This window comes from Melopsittacus undulatus, chromosome Z, assembly GCF_012275295.1.
Source record: "Melopsittacus undulatus isolate bMelUnd1 chromosome Z, bMelUnd1.mat.Z, whole genome shotgun sequence".
In the NCBI taxonomy this organism is placed as follows: domain Eukaryota; kingdom Metazoa; phylum Chordata; class Aves; order Psittaciformes; family Psittaculidae; genus Melopsittacus; species Melopsittacus undulatus.
Genome location: NC_047557.1, coordinates 29,924,582 through 29,950,537, shown reverse-complemented (window position 1 = coordinate 29,950,537; position 25,956 = coordinate 29,924,582). Strand labels below are relative to the sequence as shown.

Here is a 25,956-nt window from a genome sequence, read left to right as displayed (position 1 = left end):
GTTATTAATAGCTCTATGTGAACAGTATAAAACAAATACTAGCTTTAATTACAGATTCAGTTTGTGTGTTTTTTATTCAAAGCTACTTACAGTTCTCAGTTAAAGTGTCTTTACCACAGCCAGGGATTTTTGGATGAGAAGGTATAAAGACTGTGTGAGCATCAGAAGGGGAAAAATGCACATGCTTCTGGATGAGCTTTTGTTTTTCTAACATCATTACTGCACGCCCAACCACTGTTACTGCAACTCCTCTCTTGCAACCTGCTTTTTATTCCTCCTTTTGGCACTGACAATCTGCCCTGCTTAAAGCAAGTCAGTGTTCTTCACATATGCTGAGTCCATCTTGAAATGGACTGAAGTTCTTAAACCAGACACCACTAACAAGGAACAGGAGTTGAACATAAAATTCCACCCACCACCAGTCCTTCAGAGCCCATGTAAGTATCAGCTGTCCAGTATAAACAGAATATAAAACAACCTAAAGCATTCTGATTTACATAATATAAAGTTACTACATAAAGGAACTCTGTTTAAATCACTATTTTAACCATCTAACATTTAATTATTATTAACTATTATTCCCAATATCAACCCTACCATCATTTTATTTTTTATTTTTTTTAAATACAGGTTCTATACTGACTACCTTTCCTTTTAGTAGCTGAAATCAGAAACAGAAAGGAGGGCACATGGGCCGACACTATTCCTAACGTGGAGCAGCAGGTATCTTGTAGAGTCAAGCTCTAGACGCAGATCCAGTGAAGCACAGGACTTTACTAGACAGAAAACAATTGTAGTTAACTATATACCTTACTATAACAACACAATTCCTTACTGTCTGACAAACAAGAAAATGGAAAATAATTAAATACATCCATCTATTCAGCTACCTAATATAAGTCAGTTTATGGCCTTTTTAATTGACTTAATGAACAAATTTACTACTTTTGAATTACGTTGTTGGTTACAAATATATTCTTACAAGCTTCCTGATTCTGTAAGTAGACATTCTGTACATATTCCTACTGTCATCTACAAGTAGCAGAAAATGCAATGACTGCGCACTTATCTTCCTCTCTTGCTATATATAAACTAAAAACATATGGTTGGCTGAAAAAGTAAACAACTCACAGGTAATGAAGGAGAAATTGCCAGGTCCCTCGAATCAGAGATCACAAAAAATTCCAACTGACTTAACAGAATAGGTTTTCTTAACTATGTTTACCAATATCACCACTCCCTGCCTTATTTTCTGTTTTAATCCTGAAACAGCTAAGAAACTACCTGACATAATTTTTTGCATTCTTGAAAATCTACATTTTAATAATATTTTCCTTAGATCAACTGATCTTTTGTGGCCTTCCATCTCTCTAGTATTCCCCCTCATCCTTCTTGTATTAACTTTTACACTCATTAATTCTAAGCATAAGAAATTAAAAACTGGGGAATTTTTCCCACTAATAAACCAAGATGCAGAAAAAGGAAACTCACAAGACTATATCTACATATTCAAGATACTGGTATTTTGATTCCCGGATTCCTCAGAAAATGAATAAAACTCACTGCACAGAATGCTACAGGAACCTAAAGTCACTTACCACTTGTCCTCAATACCTGAAACAGTAACAGTCTACATGAAACCCAGACAGCTTCCCATCAGGATGACAGATTTGATCAACAGCATTGCTCTAAGTGAAATTAACTTGTTTATGTGCTTTAGCCTCAAGCTCCTTTTCCCTCTCTGCAATTTTGAACATTTTCCAGAAAAAGAACTAATGTTACGGATATTTCTTAACTGAAAGGTGCACCCAAACATGACGTAAAATGCTACCATTCTCTATAAATATATATAAACACATCCTACTAAATTTCTAATGAGCTAGCAATCTGGAAACTGTTCTGTTTAAATATGTTTAAATCTTCTGTTTAAATTAAATTCCTGTTACTCTGATGTAATCCTACATGACAATATCCATGCCCAGGGCAAGTGGGTTGGAATTAAGTGACCTTTACGGTTCTTTCCAACCCAAACTATTCTATGAAGAACTTCAATGAGGTACAAACCTAAGAATCAATTACATACATGATTCCTAAAAACTACAACAGAAATCATTACACCACATACAGTTTAAAGAAATTGTGTATTTCCAGTTTACCTAGCTCTAATACAGCACTGAAACATTAGTATCTAAACAAATATTTGGCAAGCTTGAAAAAAGTGAGTAGGAGAAAAGCTGTACTTTTCCACAGACTTTATATTAGCAGCTTCTTCTGTCCACAAACAGTGTGTCTGTTACACAGGCAATTCCAGCATCTTGGAGAACACATTTTGGAGAACACAATGTGTACCAGAGTTTATGAATGCTCCTGAAACCTGCAACACCAGTGAACCTGGCAGAGAAACATTTTCATGACACTGCAAAAGTTAGCTTAAATTAAGTCAATCTGACTTACGTTAAATTGAGAATTATGTCAAATCATGAAAGCAAGCAATGAGAATGCATACTTTTTATAATAAAACAATAAATATTTTTAACAATAAAACTAAGCCCACAAGTGTGAGGCAACTTTCCAGATTTTAAAGTTTGTACATACCTTGTATAACCCAATGCCAGGATCAATGAGAAATGAGCGAGATGATGTAGATGGCTGACTGGGTGACCCACTATTTGTTTTTTTGACTTTATTCTTGCAGTTGGAAGCAGCACAGGGATTGACATCTCCATCCTGATGTGTCACAGAAGCCGGGGTAGGAGCTTCAGATTCAGAACGTATCAAAAGCTGAACTATGTCATTTAGTCCAACATTGTAGTCAAACAAAGTGTGTCCATCTTCTAGCTGCCAAAAGAAAAGTTATACTTGTAAAATTCTACCCTGAGGGATAGAAAGTTTCCAAATCTCCCTTTTATAAACATTAATTGTACAGACAAGAAAAGGAAAGCCATCTATCTCAGGCAAATGAAAACTCATGTCTTGAGTATATGCAAAACCAAACTCTCATCAGTTTCCTGCAGCTATGACTTCATCCACTGAAAATCACCCAAAGGCTTCAAATTAGAAACAGGTATCTTTGTACCTCTTAATCATACATCAACATCCAAGGTAATGCAAGGTAATGCACACAGTGTTTTTCTAATAAAAAAACAGGTAGGATCTATGTTGCTGCTTACATGACATACTCAGTAACTATAAATAGAGGTGAAAATTTTTAAGTTAACAATCACTGCGTTGTGCACATTTCAGTTACATAATTTCACAATTTGCTCTCTCAATCTTTTCCAAAAAGCAAGGCTTTTTTTTTACTTTGTTATGAAGGTCTTGTACTTCCTTAAATGCAAACTGCTTATTAAATAAAACATCTACATATAAACAAAAAAAACCTCAAAAAACCCAACAAAAAAAACCCAAAACCCCAAACAAAAACAAACCAAAACACCCCACAAAACAAAAAACCACAAGCAAACAAATAAAACCCAAAACAAAACAAAAAAGAAAAAACACATCATACACCTAAATTGCATTTACTTTAAAAACTGGAAGACCTGAAAGTACTATGCAAAGTACAAGAGGGACCAACTCCAAGAATATGTACTGGGCAGTATATGAAAGGAAATCTAGATTGAAAGCACCCAGTGGCATTTTTGTATCTGATTTAGCCAGGTTCCCCATTCTTCAGCCATTTACCCCAAAATCGAAACAATATTATTCTCTGAAAGTAAATCTTTTAGCTAGTCAAATTAAAAGCTATCTTAAAACCAAGGCACCATGCACTGTGTAGCACTCCCTCAACACACTTTGTACATCAGGCTCTGCTATATTCCAGATGCAATCAGATCCTGCAGAACACAAGAATATAAATAGAAGCAGACTCTTTAATCATATATAACACACAGCTCCTAAACATTATTTTGGGTACCAGTCTGCACAGCTTTAAGATACCTGTTACTATCTTTATTTTACCTAATGATCTCACTTACCTACAATTAAGCTGAGAAACACCAAATATAACAACATGCTGTGCTGCTAGGAAAGAAGAAACACAGGGAGTAGTGACCACTGCTGCTTTGCGCAGTTAACACTCTTACACACCTACAGCATCACTGAAGCAGAGATTACATTTACTTAGTGCAATAAATTGCTTGGGGATATTAAAGCTAAAATTTGTTTAGTTACATTTTATTTCACGTTGCAGTAGGAGAAAAACATGCATGACTAAAAATCTCCCACCGATTTCCAAACTACTTCTGCATCCAAAAATTGCCTGATCTTTTTCCAGAATAGGTGCTGTTTTCAACATCACTGTTCCAGGAATCTTTTCAAACAGATCTGTTTTCATAAGCTTATGGGCAGTATCAATACAACAAGAAAAAGTAGGGAGCAGGAAGGAACAGAAGAAATAAATAAGGAGTTCTCCAGCTTCCCACTAATACACTTTTCTGGAACATGCAAATGACCTCAAGTTAGAAGCAGAATGTACATTTCTTCCCTCATCCCCTCTGCTTACTCAAAACAACTCTAAAAGGCAGAGGATGGATATGGACGTAAATTGATAACTCAAGAAATGAATCAGATCCTCTTCTATTAATTTAAGATTTGTGCTTAAAAAAAAATAAAAAATTTGCTCTATACAACAATATACCCACAATTACACCCACAGCAGGGATGTAGAAAGCAGGAGTACACATAGTTTGTGTCAGACAGTTGAAGCTGACCCAGCTGCCTGGTCTACAGCTGCAGAAATTACTTTTGTTCAGCTGTTTTCAAACCAGTTCTACTCACAGAAGATAAAACCATACAGAAGATTTTGATGCTATTAACAATTAAATGAACACAAGTCTCCACCAACTGTTATTCTACAGGTGACGACCTACACTGCCTCATAGATTTAGGCTAGGGCTTCATAGTGAGTATCAAGCTACTTAAGTAAGTTTAAGTTTCCTTTCCCATCTGCTGTATGGTACATTCCTATGCTTTTGACAGCTCTCTAACACGGGGGACAGAAGTGTTTTTGCAGCCCTGTGACAATCCAGATCTGGGGGCTTTTCACACCACAGTCTCCTCATATTTTTGGTGTTCAGTTTATTAAAGAAGTTTTAAAACAGCTATTCTTAGATTCAAATTACAGATAAAGTCCAAAAACAAATAATCACCTTACAACAATACATGGGCAGGGGTAGGCAAGAGGGGAGATCCACATTTCTGAAGCTGCTACTGCTTCTGAGCTCAGCTCCAGACCCACTTTGAGGATTCAATTCCCCACCAAGTGATTTCTCTGCTACAAAACGTGTTGTTTTTTTAAATCAATCAATCAACCAATCAATCAGCATTACATTTGCAAAACACACCACTTCTGAAACAATGAACAAATTGGGTATTATTGAAGACAACTTCTGTTCCATTTTTATGTTCCAAATGGACAACTTGTAGCAGAGGTTCCTGTGCAGAGTTTCTAGAATCTTCTAGAGGACTGGTATGAAGAAATTAGTATGGCATGAGGAAATCTGCAAGATAATGCAGCAGAGAGAAAGGATAGCTCTTCTCCTGGCAGACTGAAGGTGTGTAGGTAACAGACAGTTGAGCACAATGTTGTCATTGTTCCCCTTCTCTAAGGACATGCTATGTGCAGGCTGATAGAAAAATACTTTGAGGTACTGCTGCATAAAGTTAAAAGCCAATTCAGTGACAACCTAAATCTGAACAGCCTGAATGATCTACCACCACAAGGTGTTGGGGGTCGAGCATGGGTGCTTGAACAGGCTTACAGCAAGCTGTGAGAAAGTGAACCTCTGACCCCAGGCTAAAAGAAGAAGCGTCAAGATCAGCAAAACAGGAACGCAATAACAAGATGCCAGAAGCATGATGTAACGCTAAGCTGAAGCGAAGGTGTGAAACCAATCAGGAGAGGTAAAGTGGAGCGTGTACCCCTCGTGGGCAAAGTGAAGCAGCCAATCAAGTAATGCGTGATCGCGTGTAAGACAGTATATTAAGAGCAGCCTTGTAATCAATAAACGGAGCATTTTGTGAACCTACATCGTATCGGTGTTTTCTCCCCTCCACCTGGCCGCGGCATTCTGGTGACCCCGACGTGATACCAGGAGAGAGAGAGACTGCAGACGAGAGAAGGTGGAGATCCTGGCTGCCCGAGAGAGGCAGGCTGCCCGAGAGAGGCAGGAAAGGAGCTCAAATTACGTGGCCACGGCTGACCGGTGAGTCAGGCAGACTGCGGTCTGGTTCGGGATGGGTTTCGCTGTATCAGCGATAGAAAAGGCTACGATAGAAGGAGTGCTATGCGTAGCGAAGAAAACAGGGTACTCGATACCCCGACAGGAAGTTGTGGACTTTTTATTTTGGTGCCGACGAAGGGGGTTGTTAGAAAATACGGGACAGTTATTCTCCAAAGATCAATGGCGTAAGATAGGGGAAGAATTGTGGGAGTCGGTGAAGCTTTTAATCTCGAGACTTGGGAGAAAATTACCAAGGAAGAAGCCCCTGATTTATGGCTGTTTTCAGTCCTTCCTAAGGTGAACGGAGCAACCCTTAAAGAGACAGACCTAAAGTTAATGTTGAAATGGTCGAAGACATGTTACCCAGAGATTTATGAGTCTACCGGATTTGAGATGTCCTTGTGGAATGGGGCAGGAGTTAAGCTGTGGAATGCGGCAGGAGTTAAGCTGTGGAATGCAGCCACGAAAGGCAATGAAGCTGTGAAAGGAGTTAAGCTGTGGAATGCAGCCACGAAAGGCAATGATGCTGTGAAAAGTTTGTTAGTCATGGAGACCAGCGTGCCCCCCCCCTCCCACCCCCGCCCTCCCCCCCAAACCTCCGCTGGTTGCTGCCATGGTTGTGAAGACTGAAGATGAGGATGAAGATGATCCTTTCAACCTGAGCCCTATTGACCCCGAGAAGGAGCCTGTGCACGTTCATCAGTTTGCTGTTGCTGCTCCTGAGATGCCTGATAATGCCGATGCTGACCTGGATGGTGCTCTTGACCTGGAGCCTATTCATCCGGAAAAGAAGCCTGATTTATATCCCCCATATCCTCACGATAAATGCGTAGCTGTAAAGGGAGAAGTGAGATGGGTGGGGGATGCAGATGTATTGCACGGTTTCCTTGTGGTGTATATGCTGGTTCAAAACCCGCAGTGGGAAAGTCTCCTGTATGCTCTTATCAGGGGTAACGGGCAGAATGTGTCAGACCGTGGAGTTGGGACCCCGTATACAACTCCTTTGATACAGTCTCTCTGTGATACTCATGTACTAGAAGTTGGTAAATATAAGTATGTCCATGTTTCTATCGACCCTTGGAAACCTTTAGAGGTATTGCTGGCAACTTCTTCCAACATAGGCTGGCCACCTGTGTCGGAACAAGTGTGCATTTTGGTCAGTATAAAAGCCCAAGCCTCATGCGATGTGAGGGAGGCAGAGCCTCTGCGGGGACGCCCGCTAAGGTTGAGCCTGCCACCCCACACTGTGATGATGCTTCTCGGAGCTGGTTTCCTATAGTCTTTACAGGGTCCTTGTGCCACGTTCTGTATGTGGGACTGTGCAGTCGGAGCAATGATTGCCTGGATTTTGTGTTTCAAATATTGTAGTTGTGTGGAGTGTGCTTGTGGGATCCCATGCGTGTCTGTGTATGTTTGTAATGAGTGTAATGAGGGCAGTGTTCTCTATATTTTTTGTTGTTTTAACAGGTAGCAGTTTAACCTTTCGGGCAAGAAAAGGTTAATGCAAAAGTGCAGTTGCCGATAGGCCGGTGGTTTTAGCTGTGCAAAGCAGGGTGAGCGACTTTAAAAAAAAAAACAAAACAAAACAAAAAAAAATAGAAAAAAAAGAAAAAAATAGAAAAAAATAGAAAAAAATAAAAAAAGGGGTAATGATAACACATTCTAGCTGTTATTAATGACTGTAGTTTTGATGTATATTGCTTCAAGCTTGTTTTCCAGACAATATGCATGTGTAATCCAAAAAAAAAAAAAAAAAAAAAATCACTTGAGGGCAACTGAAAATTAACAGCTTGAATATGCATGCTTGTAAAGTAGCTATTATTAGAGGTTGTGATTTTTTATATAAAACCACCTGTATTTACTAGCCAGTTGCTAGTAAGAAACTATACCTTGTATTGTATGGATTTGTCACTTGTAAAAGAGATGTTAGAGCATGCAAATTTGCAGCAGCTGCTAGAAAATGCTAAGGTAAAAGCTAGAAATATTCTAATATGATGGTACTGTTACAAAGCAGGTAATGGAACAAATTAAGGGGGTGGGAGAACTCCACTGTAAGAAATTTCTTTGGTTAGTCCCTCGCTGTCATCAGCATCTTCAGCATGCTGCTGCACTCTGCAATAGTTATTCTGCTAATGTAAATCTGTGTGTGCTTTGCTGTAGTAGTGACTTGTTACTGGGTTAAGCAGGTGAAACTCTGCATTGACAACAATGTTCAGGGACTGAGATTGACCAAATGCCTGCTACCACAGTCAAGGGCAAGACTGGGTTGGCCTCTGTGTCTGCCACCAAGAAGAACCTTTAGCTCCACTGTTGGCTGCAACCCAGCAGGTGTAGAGCGGTGGAGACACATGCCATGCCAGACCTTGATGTGAGGGATGGCCTCCACTGTTATCAGAGAGCCATACAGGAGAAAAAGGGTAGGCCCAGCTGTGTACAGCTATCAACAGGACCATACTGACTGCCAGCGAAAAGTATAAAGCCGCAGAACAACATAAAGAAACAGCAATGATAGAAATCTGTGTAAAATCTTTGTAATATCTGTTCTATTATTTGTGACCGTGGGTAATGGACAAGTATACTGAGCATATCTGTTAAATCCCCATTAGTCCAACCTGTTGTATGGTGTGTAGGATTCACTGGTATGCCACATGTTATAAAGGTGACTTCAAGTGACTTCAAATCAGACTAATCTTACTGAAATAATGCTGCCTAGAGTAGTGGGTTGTTATGTTACACAAGTCAAGCAGTGACAGAGCAGACAAACCAAATTGTAAAAAACTTCTAGTAAAACTAAAAAGGGGGAGATGTGAAGACAGTGTTCTCACAGGAGAATGAATATTTGGTACATGAGCTCTGAATAACTCCGAGGGATACAGCAAGGCCATGAGGGGCCCGAGGAAGCCTAAGCAAGCAAGATAAGAAGAAGCTGTAATTCACTGAGTTATGAGAACTGTGGACTGTTGGCAAGTGTTCAAGGTCAAGTTCTCACACCTGTGCTTAACCAATTATATGTTAGTCACTAAGGGTCTTCAAGACAAGTATCCAATCATGATATGCCAAATTGCTGTAGGTGTGTGCAATAGTATATAAGTATATGTATGTATGTATATAGTATGTAAGTATATGTAGGTGTAAGCAATAGTATATAAGGAGTTAATGCTTTGCAATAAATGGCTTTCTGTCTGATCAAAAAAAAAAAAAAAAAAAAAAAAAAAAAGGGGGAGTGTAACTCCTTCACTGTTAACACTGTACAGTTTACTTCTGCAGCTGCTTCACATCCCCTTTGCATTAGAATGCTTCTGGGCATGTGTTCTAAGAATCTTTCTGATCATTCTGAATCTATTCACAAGAAATTGTTTGAACTTAAAGAAAATATGAAAGAACTTACTGTAGAAACAAATCCTATAGACTCTTGGTTAAAATCGTTAGGAATAAGTAGTTGGCTAAGGAGTTTAATCATGATGTTTAGCGGACCAATAACAATTATGTTGTTAATTTTGTTTTTTGGACCTTGTTTGTTACAATGTACTATGCAACGCGTGCAGCAGATGACGAAAGCTTTATTTGAAAAAAGAGGGGGAGATATTGGGGGTCGAGCATGGGCGCTTGAACAGGCTTACAGCAAGCTGTGAGAAAGTGAACCTCTGACCCCAGGCTAAAAGAAGAAGCGTCAAGATCAGCAAAACAGGAACGCAATAACAAGATGCCAGAAGCATGATGTAACGCTAAGCTGAAGCGAAGGTGTGAAACCAATCAGGAGAGGTAAAGTGGAGCGTGTACCCCTCGTGGGCAAAGTGAAGCAGCCAATCAAGTAATGCGTGATCGCGTGTAAGACAGTATATTAAGAGCAGCCTTGTAATCAATAAACGGAGCATTTTGTGAACCTACATCGTATCGGTGTTTTCTCCCCTCCACCTGGCCGCGGCAACAAGGTAACCAATGTTAACAACTAAAACATGTCCTATGTCTAGTTCTTGTGATCTATGTCAGTTATGACTACAGCATAAGTTATATATTTGATTGACAACTGAATCCTCCCTATTCACATGAAAAACAGGCAAGTAAAAAAAATTCATTAAAAAAGCCCACACTTGAAAGTAATCTGTCCACCAGTAGTTATATTTAACACACTCAGTAAGCAAGAAATAGGTAGGTTAAGCCTTGTGTGAGAAGAGGCCATCTCGAATAATGCACATACTATGCACAGATCCTTCACCATGCACATACTACCTATTCCTGCATAGGAATCAAAAAGTCAGTTTTGATGAATATGAACTAAGTGGTCAGCAGAATAAACTGGTGATCACAAAGCTGTCTACTTTACAGTATTAATTTATAAAGAATTAGCATTCTCTTCTCTGTCCAAGTGGTCATAAAGTTTTTTCCTTTGTTTTAATAATCATAATTCTTCACAGGAATATTTTTTGACTACAGACTATTCTGTAACTAGTGACGTCACACTTAAGTCTGAAATTGCAGTTACAGAGGAAAAATAATAATCTTAAACACACTTCAAACGAGGCAGGATATAGTGTTTGGCAGTGACAAGAAAGAACACCTGTTTATAGCATGAGCAAAAAATACATTCCCAGAATATTAGCAACCATATCAATTTAGACCAAGTCAATGACTTTGTAATACTGCCTGATTCCAGGAACAAAGCAGAGAAACACAAAATCTCAACTAGTAAAATCAAGTTCATATGCTATTTGACTTACAAGAACTAATGCATGTATCTGCAAGAATACCTAGGCCCAACATTACCACATCGACAAATGGAATTGTTGGAATTACAAAGCTGTAAAGCAATGAGTGCTTAAAGAACTCCATTCCACAAGAGAAGAACTGTAAAATGTTGTTTCTTGAATTGCTGACACTATTCTGATGTTAATATAGCAATGGGATCTTCACCAGTAAGTCTATAACCTCACATACTAGAGTAACTAAACAGTAATGCACCACAACACTTTATAGTGTACCTGTCCCTCCAGATAGAGTAGTATCTCCTAATCAGTTCCAAGTTAGCCAGGGACAGGAACATGACTTTTGGAAGTATATTATTAAAGCAGCATCAGATGCAGAAAATTCAGGACCTACCGTTATGTCAGGATATTAAGAAGCAGTAGGATAAAAAGTTTAATACCCTCCTTTGTACAGACAACTAGCATTTTAAATCCATTCTGGAACACAGTATTTCTTACCCAAAATTACAACACAAAAAAAAAAAAAAATCCAAACACCAAATAGAAACTAAGTATTGAACCCAGAGAAGTAGAATATTTCATCAAAAAGAGTCTAGCAACCTGTGAAAATACATTCAGATCAATCCCCAAGACAGCTTTATGGTACGCTTACTCCTAACAACAGTTACCAGTTTCAGTATGTATACAATTTTATAACATTCTCCTACACAAAGATACTAATAAGATTCTCTGAGAATACATTTGCCTGGACAATGTATTTAAAGGAAAGACTGAAACATTACATGCTTAATTGTTCACTAAGCATTTAAGGACACTTTTCATTCACAAGTTTATACATGCAAACCAGAAACAAAGTAATCAGGCAAGTATCAGATAATCAAGCTGTATCTCATCCAAGTCAGTTATGATTTCTTAAATGGGTGATTAGAACATGTACTAAAGCAAAAATAACTGAATAGGCAATTTCATTTGTGAAATTTTGTCAGCCTTCTCATCCTACTGTCAAAAAAAAAAAAAGCATTTGTTTCCTTGGCAGTAGATTTCACTTTCAGTTTTTCTTCTTAATGACTGGCATGCTTCAAAAGCCATTAAGACTTCATTAGCATATTCTGAATGAAGTGATACTGAAGAGTGGCTAGATTTACTGTATCTAGCACTCTTTCACTATACTAATATCCGTAAGTAGAAAAACAGAGTACATCTTTCAACTATATTTTCACAGATCACATGCTATAGAGACGATCTAATTTCAAAATAATTCTAGAAAAGGCTGTTTAAATACTTCAAGGTTAAGAGCAACACAACACAGTACTGTACAACAATAGCTGTAGCAATGCAACACTGGAATTGATACCTACCTACTATTACTAGTTAGAAGATCTGTCTCGTTACAACAAGATACAAATGACTTTAAAAGATAACCGCACTTACATGAGCATGAACGATCACGTAGAGTGCAGTATGATACTACACTGGTTTGGAAATAAAATATGCCTAACAAGTAACTCACCAATTACTATCACATTAACTTGTCTACAGGTCTCTGCAGAAGTACAGCTCATTCTGGGTTATAAAGTGTGTGCAGAGACCTCACCAAAAAAAAAAAAAAAAAGGCATATAATCGTTCTTGTAAGAACACATTACTTACTGGTTTTATCTGGAAGTGTGATCTAAGAAGGTAAAGTTTCTGGATCACCTTAATCCAGCATTTCTGCTTGACAATCAATTCTGCTGTAATCACTTACAGAAGTGTGCCTTTGAGCATCTTCTGAGGTTTTCTTTTCCAAGAACCACAGCAGTACCCACATACAGCAATAAAGATGAAAAAAAATATAATAATGCAGAAGAGCTCTTTAATTAATGTAGTATGATGAAGAATTACATGACATCAATTTTTCACAGGGAAGTCTGCTGCTTCCCTGAGGCCAAGGTAAGGGACTTGACCATCTGGTACAGCTTGGCAACTACTATCCTTCATTAGTCTTTCAGGTGGGCAACAAGGAAATCTCTTCAAGAAGCCTGAGCAGACTCAAGGACTTCAGAGCCTTCAGGTGGCTGATTCAGGAGACCAAACAGTTTTCTCTTATCTCCTGCCAGTAGCAATCAATGACAATGCTTACATCAGAAGAATCTCATTACTTCTTTGCTCCATGACTGGTGTCAGCATCAAAAGTTTTGGGGTTTTGACCATGCACTAGTCCATACAGCACCAGGCTTGCTGGTAGCAGATGAGGTACACCTGTACCAAAGAAGGAAAAGGATTCTAGCCCAGGAGCTAGCAGGGCCCATAGAGAGGGCTTTAAGCTAGGTTTGAAACAGATAACACCAAGCTCGCTAGACATGAGCCATGGGGTAGCATGCCACAGCTGGGAGTCCAGATCGACAGGGCAACTTATGCCAGGACATATTTATGCCAATGCCTGCAGCATGGGCAGAAAACAGGAAGACTGGAAGCCATAGTGCAGCAAGGAAATCATGACATAATCACCATCACAGAAACGTGGTAGAATGATTCACATGACTGGAGCGCTAACGGTGACATGCTCTTCAGGAGGGATGAGCAAGGAAAAAGGTGGTGGGGTTGTGTTGTATGTCAGGGAGTGCATCAAATGCCTGGAACTCAATGTTGTGAGTGAGAAGGCTGAATATTTGCCGGTGAAGATCAGGGGCAGGCCAGCCAAGCTGATGTCCTCATAGGAGTCTGTTATAAATGACCTAGTAAGGATGAAGGTACAGATGAAGCGCACTGCAAACAACTGGGACAAGTTTCAGGATCCCTTGCCCTTGTTTTCACAGGGGACTTCAACCTATCAGATGTGTGCTGGAAGCACAACACAGCAGAGAAGAAACAATCCAGGACATTCTTGGAGGTGTGGAAGCTAACTTTCTATCACAGCTGGCTAGTGAGCCAACTAGGGGAGATGCCTGGTTAGATTTGCTATTACAGAGAAGGACTTGTGGGTAATGTGATAGACGGTTGGAGGCCACCTTGGGAAAACCCATCACTAAATGACTGAATTTTCAATCCCTGGAGAAGTCCGGAAGAAGGTCAGCAAAACCTTCACCTTAGACTTCTGGAGGGCTGACTTTGGCTTATTTAGGATGCTGGTTGGCAGAATTCCTTGAGAAACATTACTGAAGGACACAGGGTCCAGGAAGGCCAGACACTCTTCAAGAATGAAATCCTTAAGGCACAGGTGCAGGCAGCCCCTAAGGGCCAAAAGACAACCCAGCCTGGCTGAACAGGGAGATACTGCTGGAACTCAGAAGAAACAAGAGAACTGATCACATGTGGAAGAAGACACTGTCACCCATGAGAAGTACAAGGGTGCTGTTAGATTATGCAGAGAGAAAGAAAGGTGAAGGCATAGACAGAACTAAATATGGCCACTGCCATAAAATAAAAAGTACTTGTACAAATATATTAGCAACAAAAGGAGGACCAAGTAGAACCTCCATCTTCTACTGAATACTAGGGGAAACGTAGTGACAGAGGATGAGGAAAAGGCTGTGTGGAGACCTCATAGCAGCCTTCCAGTATCTGAAGGGGGCCTAAAAGGATGCTGGGGAGGGACTCTTCATTAGGGACTATAGTGATAGGACAAGGGGTAACGGGTTCAAACTTAAACAGGGGAAGTTTAGATTGGATATAAGAAAGAAATTCTTTACTGTGAGGGTGGTGAGGCACTGGAATGGGTTGCCCAAGGAAGTTGTGAACGCTCCATCCCTGGCAGTGTTCAAGGCCAGGCTGGACAAAGCCTTAAGTGGCATGGTTTAGTGTGCGGTGTCCCTGCCCATGGCAGGAGGGCTGGAACTAGATGATCTTAAGGTCCTTTCCAACCCCAATTATTCTATGATTCTATGCTGCCTTTGCCTCAGTCTTTAATAGTCACACCAATCAACCTCAGGGTACTCAGTTCCCAAAGTTGGATAGCAGATAGGGAGCTGACTGAAGTCCCTGCCATTCAGGAAGAAATGGTTAGAGACCTCCTGCTCCACTTAGATGGACACAAGTCTACGGTGTCAGACGGGTTCCAAACAAGAATGCTGAAGGAGCTGGCAGAGGAGCTTGCTAAGCCACTCTCCATCATCTATCAGCAGCTAGCTGTGCTTGGGATTGCTCTGACCCAGCTGTAGGGCCTTGCACTTGGCATAGATAAACTTCATAACGTTGGCATCATCCCACCTCACAAGCGTGTCAAGGTCCCTCTGGATGGCATTCCTTCCCTCCAGTGTATCAACAGAACCACACAGCTTGGTGTCATTGGCAAATTTGCTGAGGGCACACTCAATCCCACTGTCCCAGTCAGCGACAAAATGTTAAAGACAGGTCCCAACACCGACCCCTGAAGGACACCACTCGTTACTGGTCTCCAGCCAGACATTGAGCCATTGATCACAACTCTTTGAGCGCGGCCATCCAGCCAGTTCTTTATCCACCAAGTGGTCCACCTATTAAATTGATGTCTCTTCAATTTAGAGACAAGGATGTCATGTGGGACAGTGTTGAACACTTTGCAGAAGTCCAGGTAGATGACATCAACTGCTCCACCCCGTCTATCACTTTTGTAGCCGCATCATAGAAGGCCACCAAATTAGTCAGGCAGGATTTTCCCCTAGTAAAGCCATGCTGGCTGTCACCAAACACCTTGCTCTTTTTCATGTGCCCTAGCATATCTTCCAAAAGAATCTGCTCCCAGATTTTGCCAGGCACAGAGGTGAGACTGACTGGTCTGTAGTTCCCTGGGTCATCCATTTTCCCCTTCTTGAAAATGGGGGTTATATTTCCCAGTCATTGGGAACTTCACCTGACTGCCATGATTTTTCAAATATGATGGACAGTGGCTTAGCAACTTCATTTGCCAGCTCCTTCAGGACCTGTAGGTAGATTTCATCAGGTCCCATGGACTTCTGTACGTTCAGGTTTTTAAGGTGGTCTCGAACCACACCCTTTAGTACACTGAGCCCAAGGGCTTCATTTTCACAGTCCCTGCATTTGCCATCCAAGACTTGGGTGGTGTGGTCAGAGCCTTTGCCAGTTAAGATCGAGGCAAAGAAGTCATTCAGAACCTCAGCCTTCTCCAGATCCTGTGTAGCCAGTTCCCTCAGTAACTTCCGGAGGGGGGCTATGTTGTCCTTAGTCTGTTTTTTAGCCGCTACATACCTATAGAAAAAAATAATAGCAGACTGCCACGTGCAACGCCTCACTTGGATGTGTTCGCTCTCTTGGAAGCTTGACTACCCTACATTCCCCTACAACTGGACCTTGAGCTTGTCTGGAGGTTCTAGCTGGGGACCGCAGCTACCATATACCCATGACTGATGAACGGTACCCACCTGTACCGGGGAAGGTCGTCCTCTTCGACCGAGCACGCAGCTGTGGGAGGGATGCACATGGAGCAGTGAGGGAGGAAGGGGACACCCACCTTGACAGCCAGATCAATCGAATCAACCCTGGCGATCAATGAGGTGACTCTAGTTTCAATAATACTTGTCACAGCTCCAATAGAGGCTGCTCTGTCAAAAAATATTTTGTCTGGATATCATTCTACTAAAACATCCCATCTTCTTAGCAGCAGAACTGTCCCATGTGCATCAGTCACTTTTATTGACTGATGTATCAGTAACTGCTTAGGGTCCAAAAAGATATTTCTGACCCTGCACAATGAAACTCCACTCAGAGAAACCATAATAGTAAAAGAATAAGAAGGCAAGTAATCACACCCAAGGATCTTTAAGCAAAGACTGCACATCCACACGGTTTATTGGCTCCTTCTCATATGTCTACAGAAGACTTTCTGAATTTTTACTATACTACCCCCACATTCTAAGTTTTTGTATACACACTGTTCAGACAGAAGGACACCCTATCCATACTGTTTTCATCTTGGCAATCCCGAATGTTTTTCCCCAACACTCCATTCCTTATTGCTGCTGACATTTCTAGCAAAGATGCTAAAAGAAACCAAACAGCAATACCTATCAGTCTCATACAAAAACTAATTACAATACAGGTTTACTTTCCTAAATGGGAAACAACTTTAATCCTGCTTGGACAGAAATACCAAAGAAACCCCAGGCCACCCTTACCAATGCTTTTCATTCTTCACTCTGTAAATGAAGTACAATGAAAGCAAAGCTCAAACAGAAACAGACTGAGACAAACACAGAATCACAGAATCCCAAGGTTTGGAAGGGACCTCGAAAGATCATCTAGTCCAACCCCCCTGCAAGAGCAGGGTAACCTAGAGTACATCACACAGGAACTTGTCCAGGCGGCCCTTGAATATCTCCAACGTAGGAGACTCCACCACCTCCCTGGGCAATCTGTTCCAGTGCTCTGTCACTCTTACAGTAAAGAAGTTCTTCCTGATGTTCACATCAAACCTCCTATGCGCCAGTTTACACCCACTGCCTCTTGTCCTGTCACTGGACATCACTGAAAAAAGCCTAGCTCCATCATCCTGACACCCACCCTTTACATATCTGTAAACACTGATGAGGTCACCCCTCAGTCTCCTCTTCTCCAAGCTAAAGAGACCCAGCTCCCTCAGCCTCTCCTCATAAGGGAGGTGTTCCACTCCCTTAACCATCTTTGTGGCTCTGCGCTGGACTCTTCCAAGCAATTCCCTGTCCTTCTTGAACGGAGGGGTCCAGAACTGGATGTAATGTTCCAGATGCAGCCTCACCAAGGCAGAGGAGGAGGAGAATCTCTCTTGCCCTACTAACCACACCCTTTCTAATGCACCCTGGGATGCCATTTGCCTTCTTGGCCACAAGGGCACATTGCTGGCTCATGGTCATCCTCCTGTCCATCAGGACTTGCCACTAGAAGCACCTTAGTTTGCAGTTTCATTAGAAGTCCTAGCACTGACAATCTGTTCACCAAGATTTATGTTAATTTTTTTATTCTTAATAGTTTGGACTTGCATAGCTTGCTGCTAAAAATTAAAAGATACAAATGGCAGATCATTCTTTAATTTCAAGACAGAGAATCTCTCACTAAAAAAAAAAAAACCACAAAAAAAAACCTTTTAAAATCTTTGTTCTGTCTTACCCATTCACTCTTAATGTTTTTTAGAGTAATAAAGTCATAACCAAATATGTAAGTAGGTGAAACTCTGGACAAGAAAGTTCTGAAAGATTATAGGTCCATATGCCTCCAGAACAGAATGCAAGTGGATCACAACATTTTAAAAACCAGTAAGCAAACAAGTTATTAGTGTCCAGAAAATATGGTCCAAAATTAGACCCAATTCCATCATTTTTTGCCACAAGAGTCACATTTCAAAGCAGCCTATGAGAATATTCAAAAACATGACTTATGACACAAAAAAAACACCTACAAGGTGACATGAGTTAGCCCTTGTAACAGAGCATGCTTCATTTTGGCTTCTTAAGTGTGCTGGTACAACTGCTAACGATCTGCTCTGGACTCAAGGCAAAAGGGTCATCTTTACACTGGATGGTATTAAATGTCTTATTCTCAATAAATCATAATTAGATAAGCATCAAGAGCCTTGCAGAGACTCCCACAGTACTCAGCAGAGAGCATACATGAAGAAGAATTCCTACAGAAGGAAAAATACAGAAGCTTACAATATCTGATGAAGGCTTTTCTACAATTATAGTGCCAATCAGTGAGTTCGATCATAGCATAGTGTGAACATGCTGTGCTACAACTTTTCACACAAAGCAAAAGTCTCGAACGCTATACAAACCACACTACCTTGGAAGAAATTACAGAATCTTGTTGACACAACAATCAATTCCTGAAAAAACACCATGATAAATGTACATTAGTCATCTTTGTACTTAATCAACAAGACTAGCTTTCTCTAATAAGAAATTTATACTTTTTCTTAAGTCTTGTAACTAAAATTAAGTACAGAAGCTACATTTTTGAGGCCACATTCTACAGCAAAGCAGTAGTTTTTACACCATTACTTCAAAACTATTTGTAGAATGTCCAGGTGGTACCAACACATTTTACCTTTGAAACTGGACTTACTATAATCCAGAAAAAAAATCAGGATACAAGATTAGAGCCAACACAAAACACCTGAAAGTCAAGAACTAGAAGACTTCCTGACTTAAAGAAAAGAAAAAGCTGAAGGCAATAATTCTCAGTCTCGAGCAACAACTCCCACATGACTCAAGTCTGCACCTCTTCCAAGGTACACTTTCTAATAAGAAGTTAACGTTTTGAAGATTATTTTCCCCCTTTATCATTGGGTGAGACTAAAAAAAAAAATAAAAAATGCTAATTTAGATATGACATTTTCTTCTTGGATGCAACTCTAAATCTTATTAAAGGAACATCTGCTCATTAACTTCTAACTAAAGGATGAAGTTAGAGCAGAAAAGTTTCTCTTCTTTTGCAGTTCTCAGGAGTCTTCTAATTAGGTAAATAAAAGTTCATGGCATCTTCTGGCTGATACTTAGGATTACCTGATACTGGGGGGAAAAAAATAACCATATATATATATAAGGATGTCAACATATAAAGATGCACTGAAATCCTTAGAAGCATGAAAAGATTCATCCATCTATCTGCTGATTAGATGAGAGTGGTCAAGCACCATCCTGTATAATGGTATGGTCTTCTATAGCACCAGCAACTGAAGTTCAGCAACAGTCGTGCCAAGGAGAGCAAATTACTATCTGCAGCTTGTAATGATACCTGTAATGAAGAACTGGCTATTATCTCAACTTTCCATAATCAGCAGAAAAAAAAATAATTTTCAAGCATAACAGGGCACTTATTATAATGTAATTTAATAATTAAAATATTAGGAATAGAGATCTAGTTAATGGCTTTTATAGAAGAGAATCACCTAACTTCTATCAACGTGTATTATATCAACATTTGATCACATTTCATCACTGGAAATCATCATATAGTTATCCGTGCAGGATACACATCAGGCATGTTCTGCATTTAAGGGTTGGTGAGGGTTTTTTAAATATAAAAAGAAATACTTAAGTTTCCAAGAACTTCCAGATTAATTACAAAGCTACCAGTACTAAACTATCCTAACTCAACTATATGAATAAATATACGTGCCACAAAATATAGCCTTAAAGCTGGTTGCAATTTCTTACAGGTTATATTATACTTTTTTCCAACTTCCCAATACTGAAGTCATACATATGAAGTATAGTGTTCCAGTTTCATATATGCTTCAGCTTTTCCTCCGATTTGTTTACACGCTTTGAATAACAAACATAATGGTACAAAGAAGTGGTAAGTTGCATTAGAAACTTTATACTAAAAATCTAACAAGAAGCTGATTCCAGCAAACAACTTCTGCAAGCATATAAAAAAAACTTGCTAATAAGTCTACCAAATGGCCAGAGAAATTCAAAGTATACTTCATGAACATTTGGGTATTTTGGAATGCAGTCTTATCATACCTGCCCTTAAGACTTCAGATGAGACTCATCAAGCTACAGAGCTACGTGCTACCAACTTTGAAGAATGGCAACCATTTCCTTTCTAAGACTTCTTCAAACTACTTGTCCAAAACTTAACTGCTCCATTTGAAGATTTCTCACACCCAGATGCTGCCTGAAGCAGATGGGGTTTGGACAGCTTCAGCTGAAAATGTTTACAATTTTCCAAACAAAAAAGCTGGGAAGAGATTGTGTTAAGAAACTCAATTGTTTTATGAATAGTTTTAGCACTCCCATTCTTTGGGGAATGACTCCACTAATAATGCTTTTCTATCCTTCTGGAAATTCACCCAAACTCTTAAGTATTTAAGATGCCCTTAAACATACAGTTTTCAAACGTGAAACTTAGAAGAATGAACTCACACAGGATTCTGTCTACTGCTCATGTGCCAGCCCAGGTCAGCAGAAGTTTAAGAGGTCTTGTATAAGAAAGGCTGTAGGTAAACCAAGGCATGTCCTATTGTCAGATTTATAACTGTATTTCACAGAGACTGCCTTATCACAAGGATGCTCTCACACAAAACTAAAGCTTCTCCACTTTTCCAAACCCTCTACTGTTTGAGTTACATTTACAGAAAAAAAAAAACAACAAACCCTTGGTCCTGACAAACCACATGTAACAGTCACCTTGCACAGCTAAGTAACACAATGCACACTACCATACTTAATTGTGCATAAAAGCTGAGTTGGATTTCTTGTGAAGTAAGCCTGATTTGCAACGACTTTCACATCAAGTAATCAACGGCTTCAAAACTTGCACTTCCACCTGCTGACTTCAGTGTCCCATTAAACAGGTTTGGAGTGTCTTCCTCACCAATAAGATTAACAACTGCACAAGCAGTTTCAGCCACTGCCTCTTAAATGGAGCTCAGATGTTTCTTCCCACTACAACATCCTTCTTTCCTGACTGTGGGAAGCACTGTGAAAAAGCCACTTAAGATGATGGTTCCTTTAACAGTAACATCCATTTACAAGTTTCCACTGAATTCAAACTTGAACAAGGCAGAGAGCATGATGGAAACTGTGCACACTATGCACACCTTTTTTCTACTTACTAGCACCATGGAATCAGAGAAACAATCCACTTCAGGATGCTAATTGCAAGAAAACAGACAGAAATGGAGAGTGAAGATATTAAAAAAAAAACAAACGCAATTAATACCCCTACAGTCTTCCAGACAGCCTTAAGTTTTCTGGCAAGTTTTCAAACTTAAATAAGCTTCAACATATTTTTACTGTTCAATTTCTCTGCTGTTATAACTAAAAGCTAGAAATTCCACAGTGACTACAGCTTGGTCCTACTGAAAATCTGCTCTGGTAGGTCAAGATGCCAGGAATTTATCTACTATAATAATCTCCTTCACTTTCATGAATGAAAATAGGAACTTCTATCCTCATCAAGAAATGCTACATAGGTTTTCCAGTTAGGATAGACAGAGAGTATGCTGACAGAAAACACATTGTCTTGCCCTTCTGAATTTTAAAGAAACTCCACACAGTGCATTGTAATTTACAAGGTTACTCACAGTTAACATACAACGCCACAGATAAAGTGTTAGCTGGGAATAGTCTGTGGTGGAGCAAGGTTAAGCTATGACTTATTCCAGCATAAGAAAATATTTGTGTCCCTCCAAGAAACTCCCCCTAGCCAATGGCAATGCTACGCTCTTCCTTGTCAGTACCATGTATGAATGGCAGGTTCTCCTGGCAGTTAAGAGTTAAAAAACAGAAACCAGACTGTTCAACCAAGTAGTGCTTTTCCTGGTTTTGCAAAGGGAAGAGTAAAAATGAAAAAAAAAAAAAACCCAGCACCACATAGTCACAGCACCAGGTTTTTAATCAGTAGTTCTAGGGCATTTTAACCCTTAAGAGCAGAACAAGAAGCATTGCCCACTTAGGGTCCTGTATTTGTGTTGACGATCAGACAACATCAAATTAGACTGCAACATGAACTGGATTAACTGGACATGGACACTCCTGCAAAATAATGGCTCTAGCTTAAAGTGTTAGTTCAAGCTGTTCTGTACTGCAAGCTAAGAAAATTAACTTGAAATTCTGCCCATAAACGGTGACTCATTTAGGTTTCTGTATAGTTATAACCTCATAAACCTCCCATTTTTAGAAGAAAGATTATTTAGCCAGTTTCCTGGTACCCAGCACTTTAAAGTTCTAAGTATTTCTAGAAGTTCCCAGACTGCAGTAACCAGTACTCAATTACACAGCTCCACTAGCAAACTGCACAAATTACCATACTGAGCACTAACCACATAGAACAGGAAAAGAGTTTGGACTGGTATTTTTTTCCAACGCATGCAAGAAACTTCAGGTCTTCCATGTTTTAAAGCAGCACATGCCTTCTACCAACCTCACATTTAACTGAGATGCCCTTTTTATTCTTTTTTCCTTGATCACAGCCCTGAGAGAGCTGAAGCTGTTTATCAGTTTCCTTTGCTCACATCTGTCAACATCCAATTTTACTTGTGCAACAGCAATCCTTCTGACCTTTTTTCTACTTACTAGCACCATGGAATCAGAAAAACAATCCACTTCAGGATTAGTTATGCTAATTGCAAGAAAACAGACAGAAATGGAGAGTGAAGCTATAAAAAAAACCCGCAATTAATACCCCTACAGTCTTCCACAGCCTTAAAAAAAGGAACTCCTTAACTCTTCACTGAAAGTGATCCCAACTGTGTCCTATACTGAATAAACTAAATACTGAACTCACAAATGTTGATAATGTCAGTGACTTTAAGATTTCACTATTCTGCTTTCTTAAGCAAGAGATCTCTTAATTAAAATTTCCAAGCTATTTGTTGTAGCTACTTACAAGAGTAGACAGAAAAGGCTCAACTCAGGACAGCCTCATTTTCCCTGCTTCTCAGGTGGCTGAGTCCCACGTGCCACATTAAGCTCTGACATGAAAGAGGGGGTGTGCTGGCACAACATGAACCTGAACAGGTTACACAACTTCAAGACCAATATTCCTTGATTTGGTCCCTTCAGAGAAACACGAGATCGTCCGAAATGGCCTTGAAAGAATCATCCCCACCAATGCTCGGCAGTCTGTAAAACACACGAATCTACTAATTTGCTATAAGGTTCACAATCTAGCCTTAACATCTATCTACTGCCGCTTATCTGCTAGTCACAGTTAAATACCTCTCACTTTTCTCCCCTTATTTGTAAGGTACACACTTCATCTCTTCTCAGGCAGAAATCTCCCTGCCTGGCGTTTACCAGTTTAGGTGAGCATCTACTGCAAGGCGGTGAACCCTAGAAGCCACGCTCCCACGCACCGGTACTATGTGTCGGGTAGCAGCTGCGCCTCACTCAACAACTCACACACGGAGTACACCCCATAGTTTACATAACGCAGCTGGAAAGGTCACACCCTTCGGCAACAGAAATACAGCCCAAGGCACCCCGTTCTGATCAGAGCTCGCCTGTCCCGGGGGGCTGCGGGGAGGGGGTGGGCAGAGTGCATGTGCGTGTGTCCCCCAGCCCCGCACCTTAGTGCCCTGCGGCAACCACCGCCGGGACGCGCGGCTCTGCCCGCGCAAACGGGCCGCTGTGCGCCCGCCCCGCAAGGAGGTGGGAGGGGCTCGCAGCTGGCGGGCCCGAAAACCGTTACACGGCCGCGGCACTGAGGGGACACAGCGTTCGCACCGCCCTCCCCGCCCCGCCACGTGTGGCCCCGCGGGTGCTGGGACACGTTCCGCCGTGGAAACCGGCCGAGGCAGCGGCAGGGAGGGCAAAGGCAAACCGACTAAGAGCTCCGCTCCCCGGGGATGGCTAGGAGGGCAGAGGGTGCCTCACCCCCCCAAAGGGGCCGTCCTGTCACTTCGGTAGGATAAAAGCAGGGGCTGGGGGAGGAGCCTCCTGCGGTTCAGGTGGGAAAACAAACACACAAAGGGGCCTCCCCGACACCCGCTCGCCCTCGGGCAAAAAGGCATGCATGAGGGCGCGGTAAACCCGCGCTGGGAGCCAGACCCTCGTGAGGCAAGACGCCCCGGCTGCCTCCTGCCCCGCACCTTACGGGACAGTGGTAAACAAAAGCCGCAGGACAACACATGGGTGGGGATGGGGACCTCCGGGCCGACCACACAAAGAGCCGAGCCCGAGAGCTGACGCGCCTGGCGGGAGACGGGGGGAGCCCCCGCCCGTCCCCACCCCTGCCACCCAGGTAGGGACGTTTCCGCCTCACCTGCTTGCCCCGGTAGAAAAGGCGCTGGCGGTTGGGGCTTACGCGGAAGGTCTCCTGGATCTTCTCCCGCAGACACTCGATCTTAGTAAGGCGACTGAGGTCGTCGATGGTTTGGGTCTGGGTGCCGTCTATCGTGCGGACCTGGATCCACATGGTGCGTGCCCTCCCACTCAGCCCGCCGTGGGCAATAGGGAGGAAGAGCTGGGGCAGGAGCTGGAAAAGGGGTCCGCTCTCCGGTAGCGTCTGCGGCGTGCAGCGGAGAAAGGGAGGGGGCCGGGCACTTCCCCCGCTCTTTGTTCGGCTCAGTGGGGCAGGATTTTCAAATCCCGCGGAACAGACGCAAGCCTCCCCCCTGCCCCCCCGCCCGTCGGGCCGCTGTCCCCGGTCGCAGGGACGCGCAAAAGGGAAGGAGACCCGGGCCGAACCCCCCCCCACCCGCTGCTCCCCTAACGCCCGCCTCGCGAGCCCCCTGAGGCAGCACAAGGCGAGACGGAGCCAGGCAGGAGCGGCCGCTGGCAGCTCTAACGGGAGTCACCAGGAGCCATCTCCGACCCCTGGGAGTGTTTACCAGGCGCCGCCGCTCTCACATGGAGGTCACGGCGCCAACGCTAATCTCGCGAGAGCGCCCGACCGCGGCCGCAAAGACACCACACCACCGGGCGGGGGCGGGGCAGCGGGAGCGAGGCGCGCGGGCGGTGCCACGTCCCTTCCCGCTGCGTTCGGCCCCGCGCGGCCCCGCCCCTTCTCCCCTCCCCCTCCCCAGCCTCCTCTCCCGCTCGGTGCGCGAGGCCCTCGCGGGGCGGGTTTGGCGCGCGCGGGGGAAGCGGCCGTTGAGGTCTCCATGGCGGCCGGCGGTACGGGGCCGGGCACACACAGAGCCGGGAGCCGTGCCCGCTGGCGGAGCGGCCCCAGCGCTTCCGGAGCCAGCCAGCTTTAGCCCTGCCTGTTAACATTCCACTGCTGGAAACGTGGGGCAGGGGAGGAAAAGGCGAGCCTCGTGTATCCTGCAAATCTGACTGCGGGCTTCGCTTTCTGCATGTTCCAAAATCGAGTAATCCTGCAAGTTAACAGCAGGAAAATACGGGTTTGTCATGCTGTCGTAGGCTAGCTGCAGTTGGAGCACGGCACCGCACTGCCGCTTGGACACTCCCTCACAGAAGGATGGGAAAGAAAAGACACAGTGGGACAGTAGGACACAATGGCTCAAGATATGGACGGTTTAATAGGTAAAGCAAAGGCTGTGCACACAAGCAAAGCAAAGTCAGAAACTAGTTTGGTACCTCATATCAGCCAGCAAATGTTTAGCCTTTTCCAGGAAACCAGAGCTTCATCACGTGTAGAGGTTACGTAGGAAGACTTAGCACCA

At 42.2% G+C, this 25,956-nt stretch overlaps 1 protein-coding gene across 2 annotated transcripts in view; it reads right to left on the bottom strand.

Annotated features, from left to right (window-relative positions):
- Positions 1–24,923, bottom strand: part of UHRF2 (ubiquitin like with PHD and ring finger domains 2) — a 95,186-nt gene extending 70,263 nt beyond the window's left edge. For both annotated transcript variants that reach the window (XM_005154996.3, XM_005154997.3), the window contains exons 1-2: positions 24,591–24,923; positions 2,596–2,838 (exon numbers count right to left, since the gene is read on the bottom strand). In XM_005154996.3, coding sequence (XP_005155053.1) covers positions 2,596–2,838; positions 24,591–24,743 — 396 coding nt within the window. In that variant the 5' untranslated portion in view covers positions 24,744–24,923. The remainder of the gene's footprint in view (positions 1–2,595; positions 2,839–24,590) is intronic.
- Between the last annotated feature and the right edge of the window lie 1,033 nt (positions 24,924–25,956).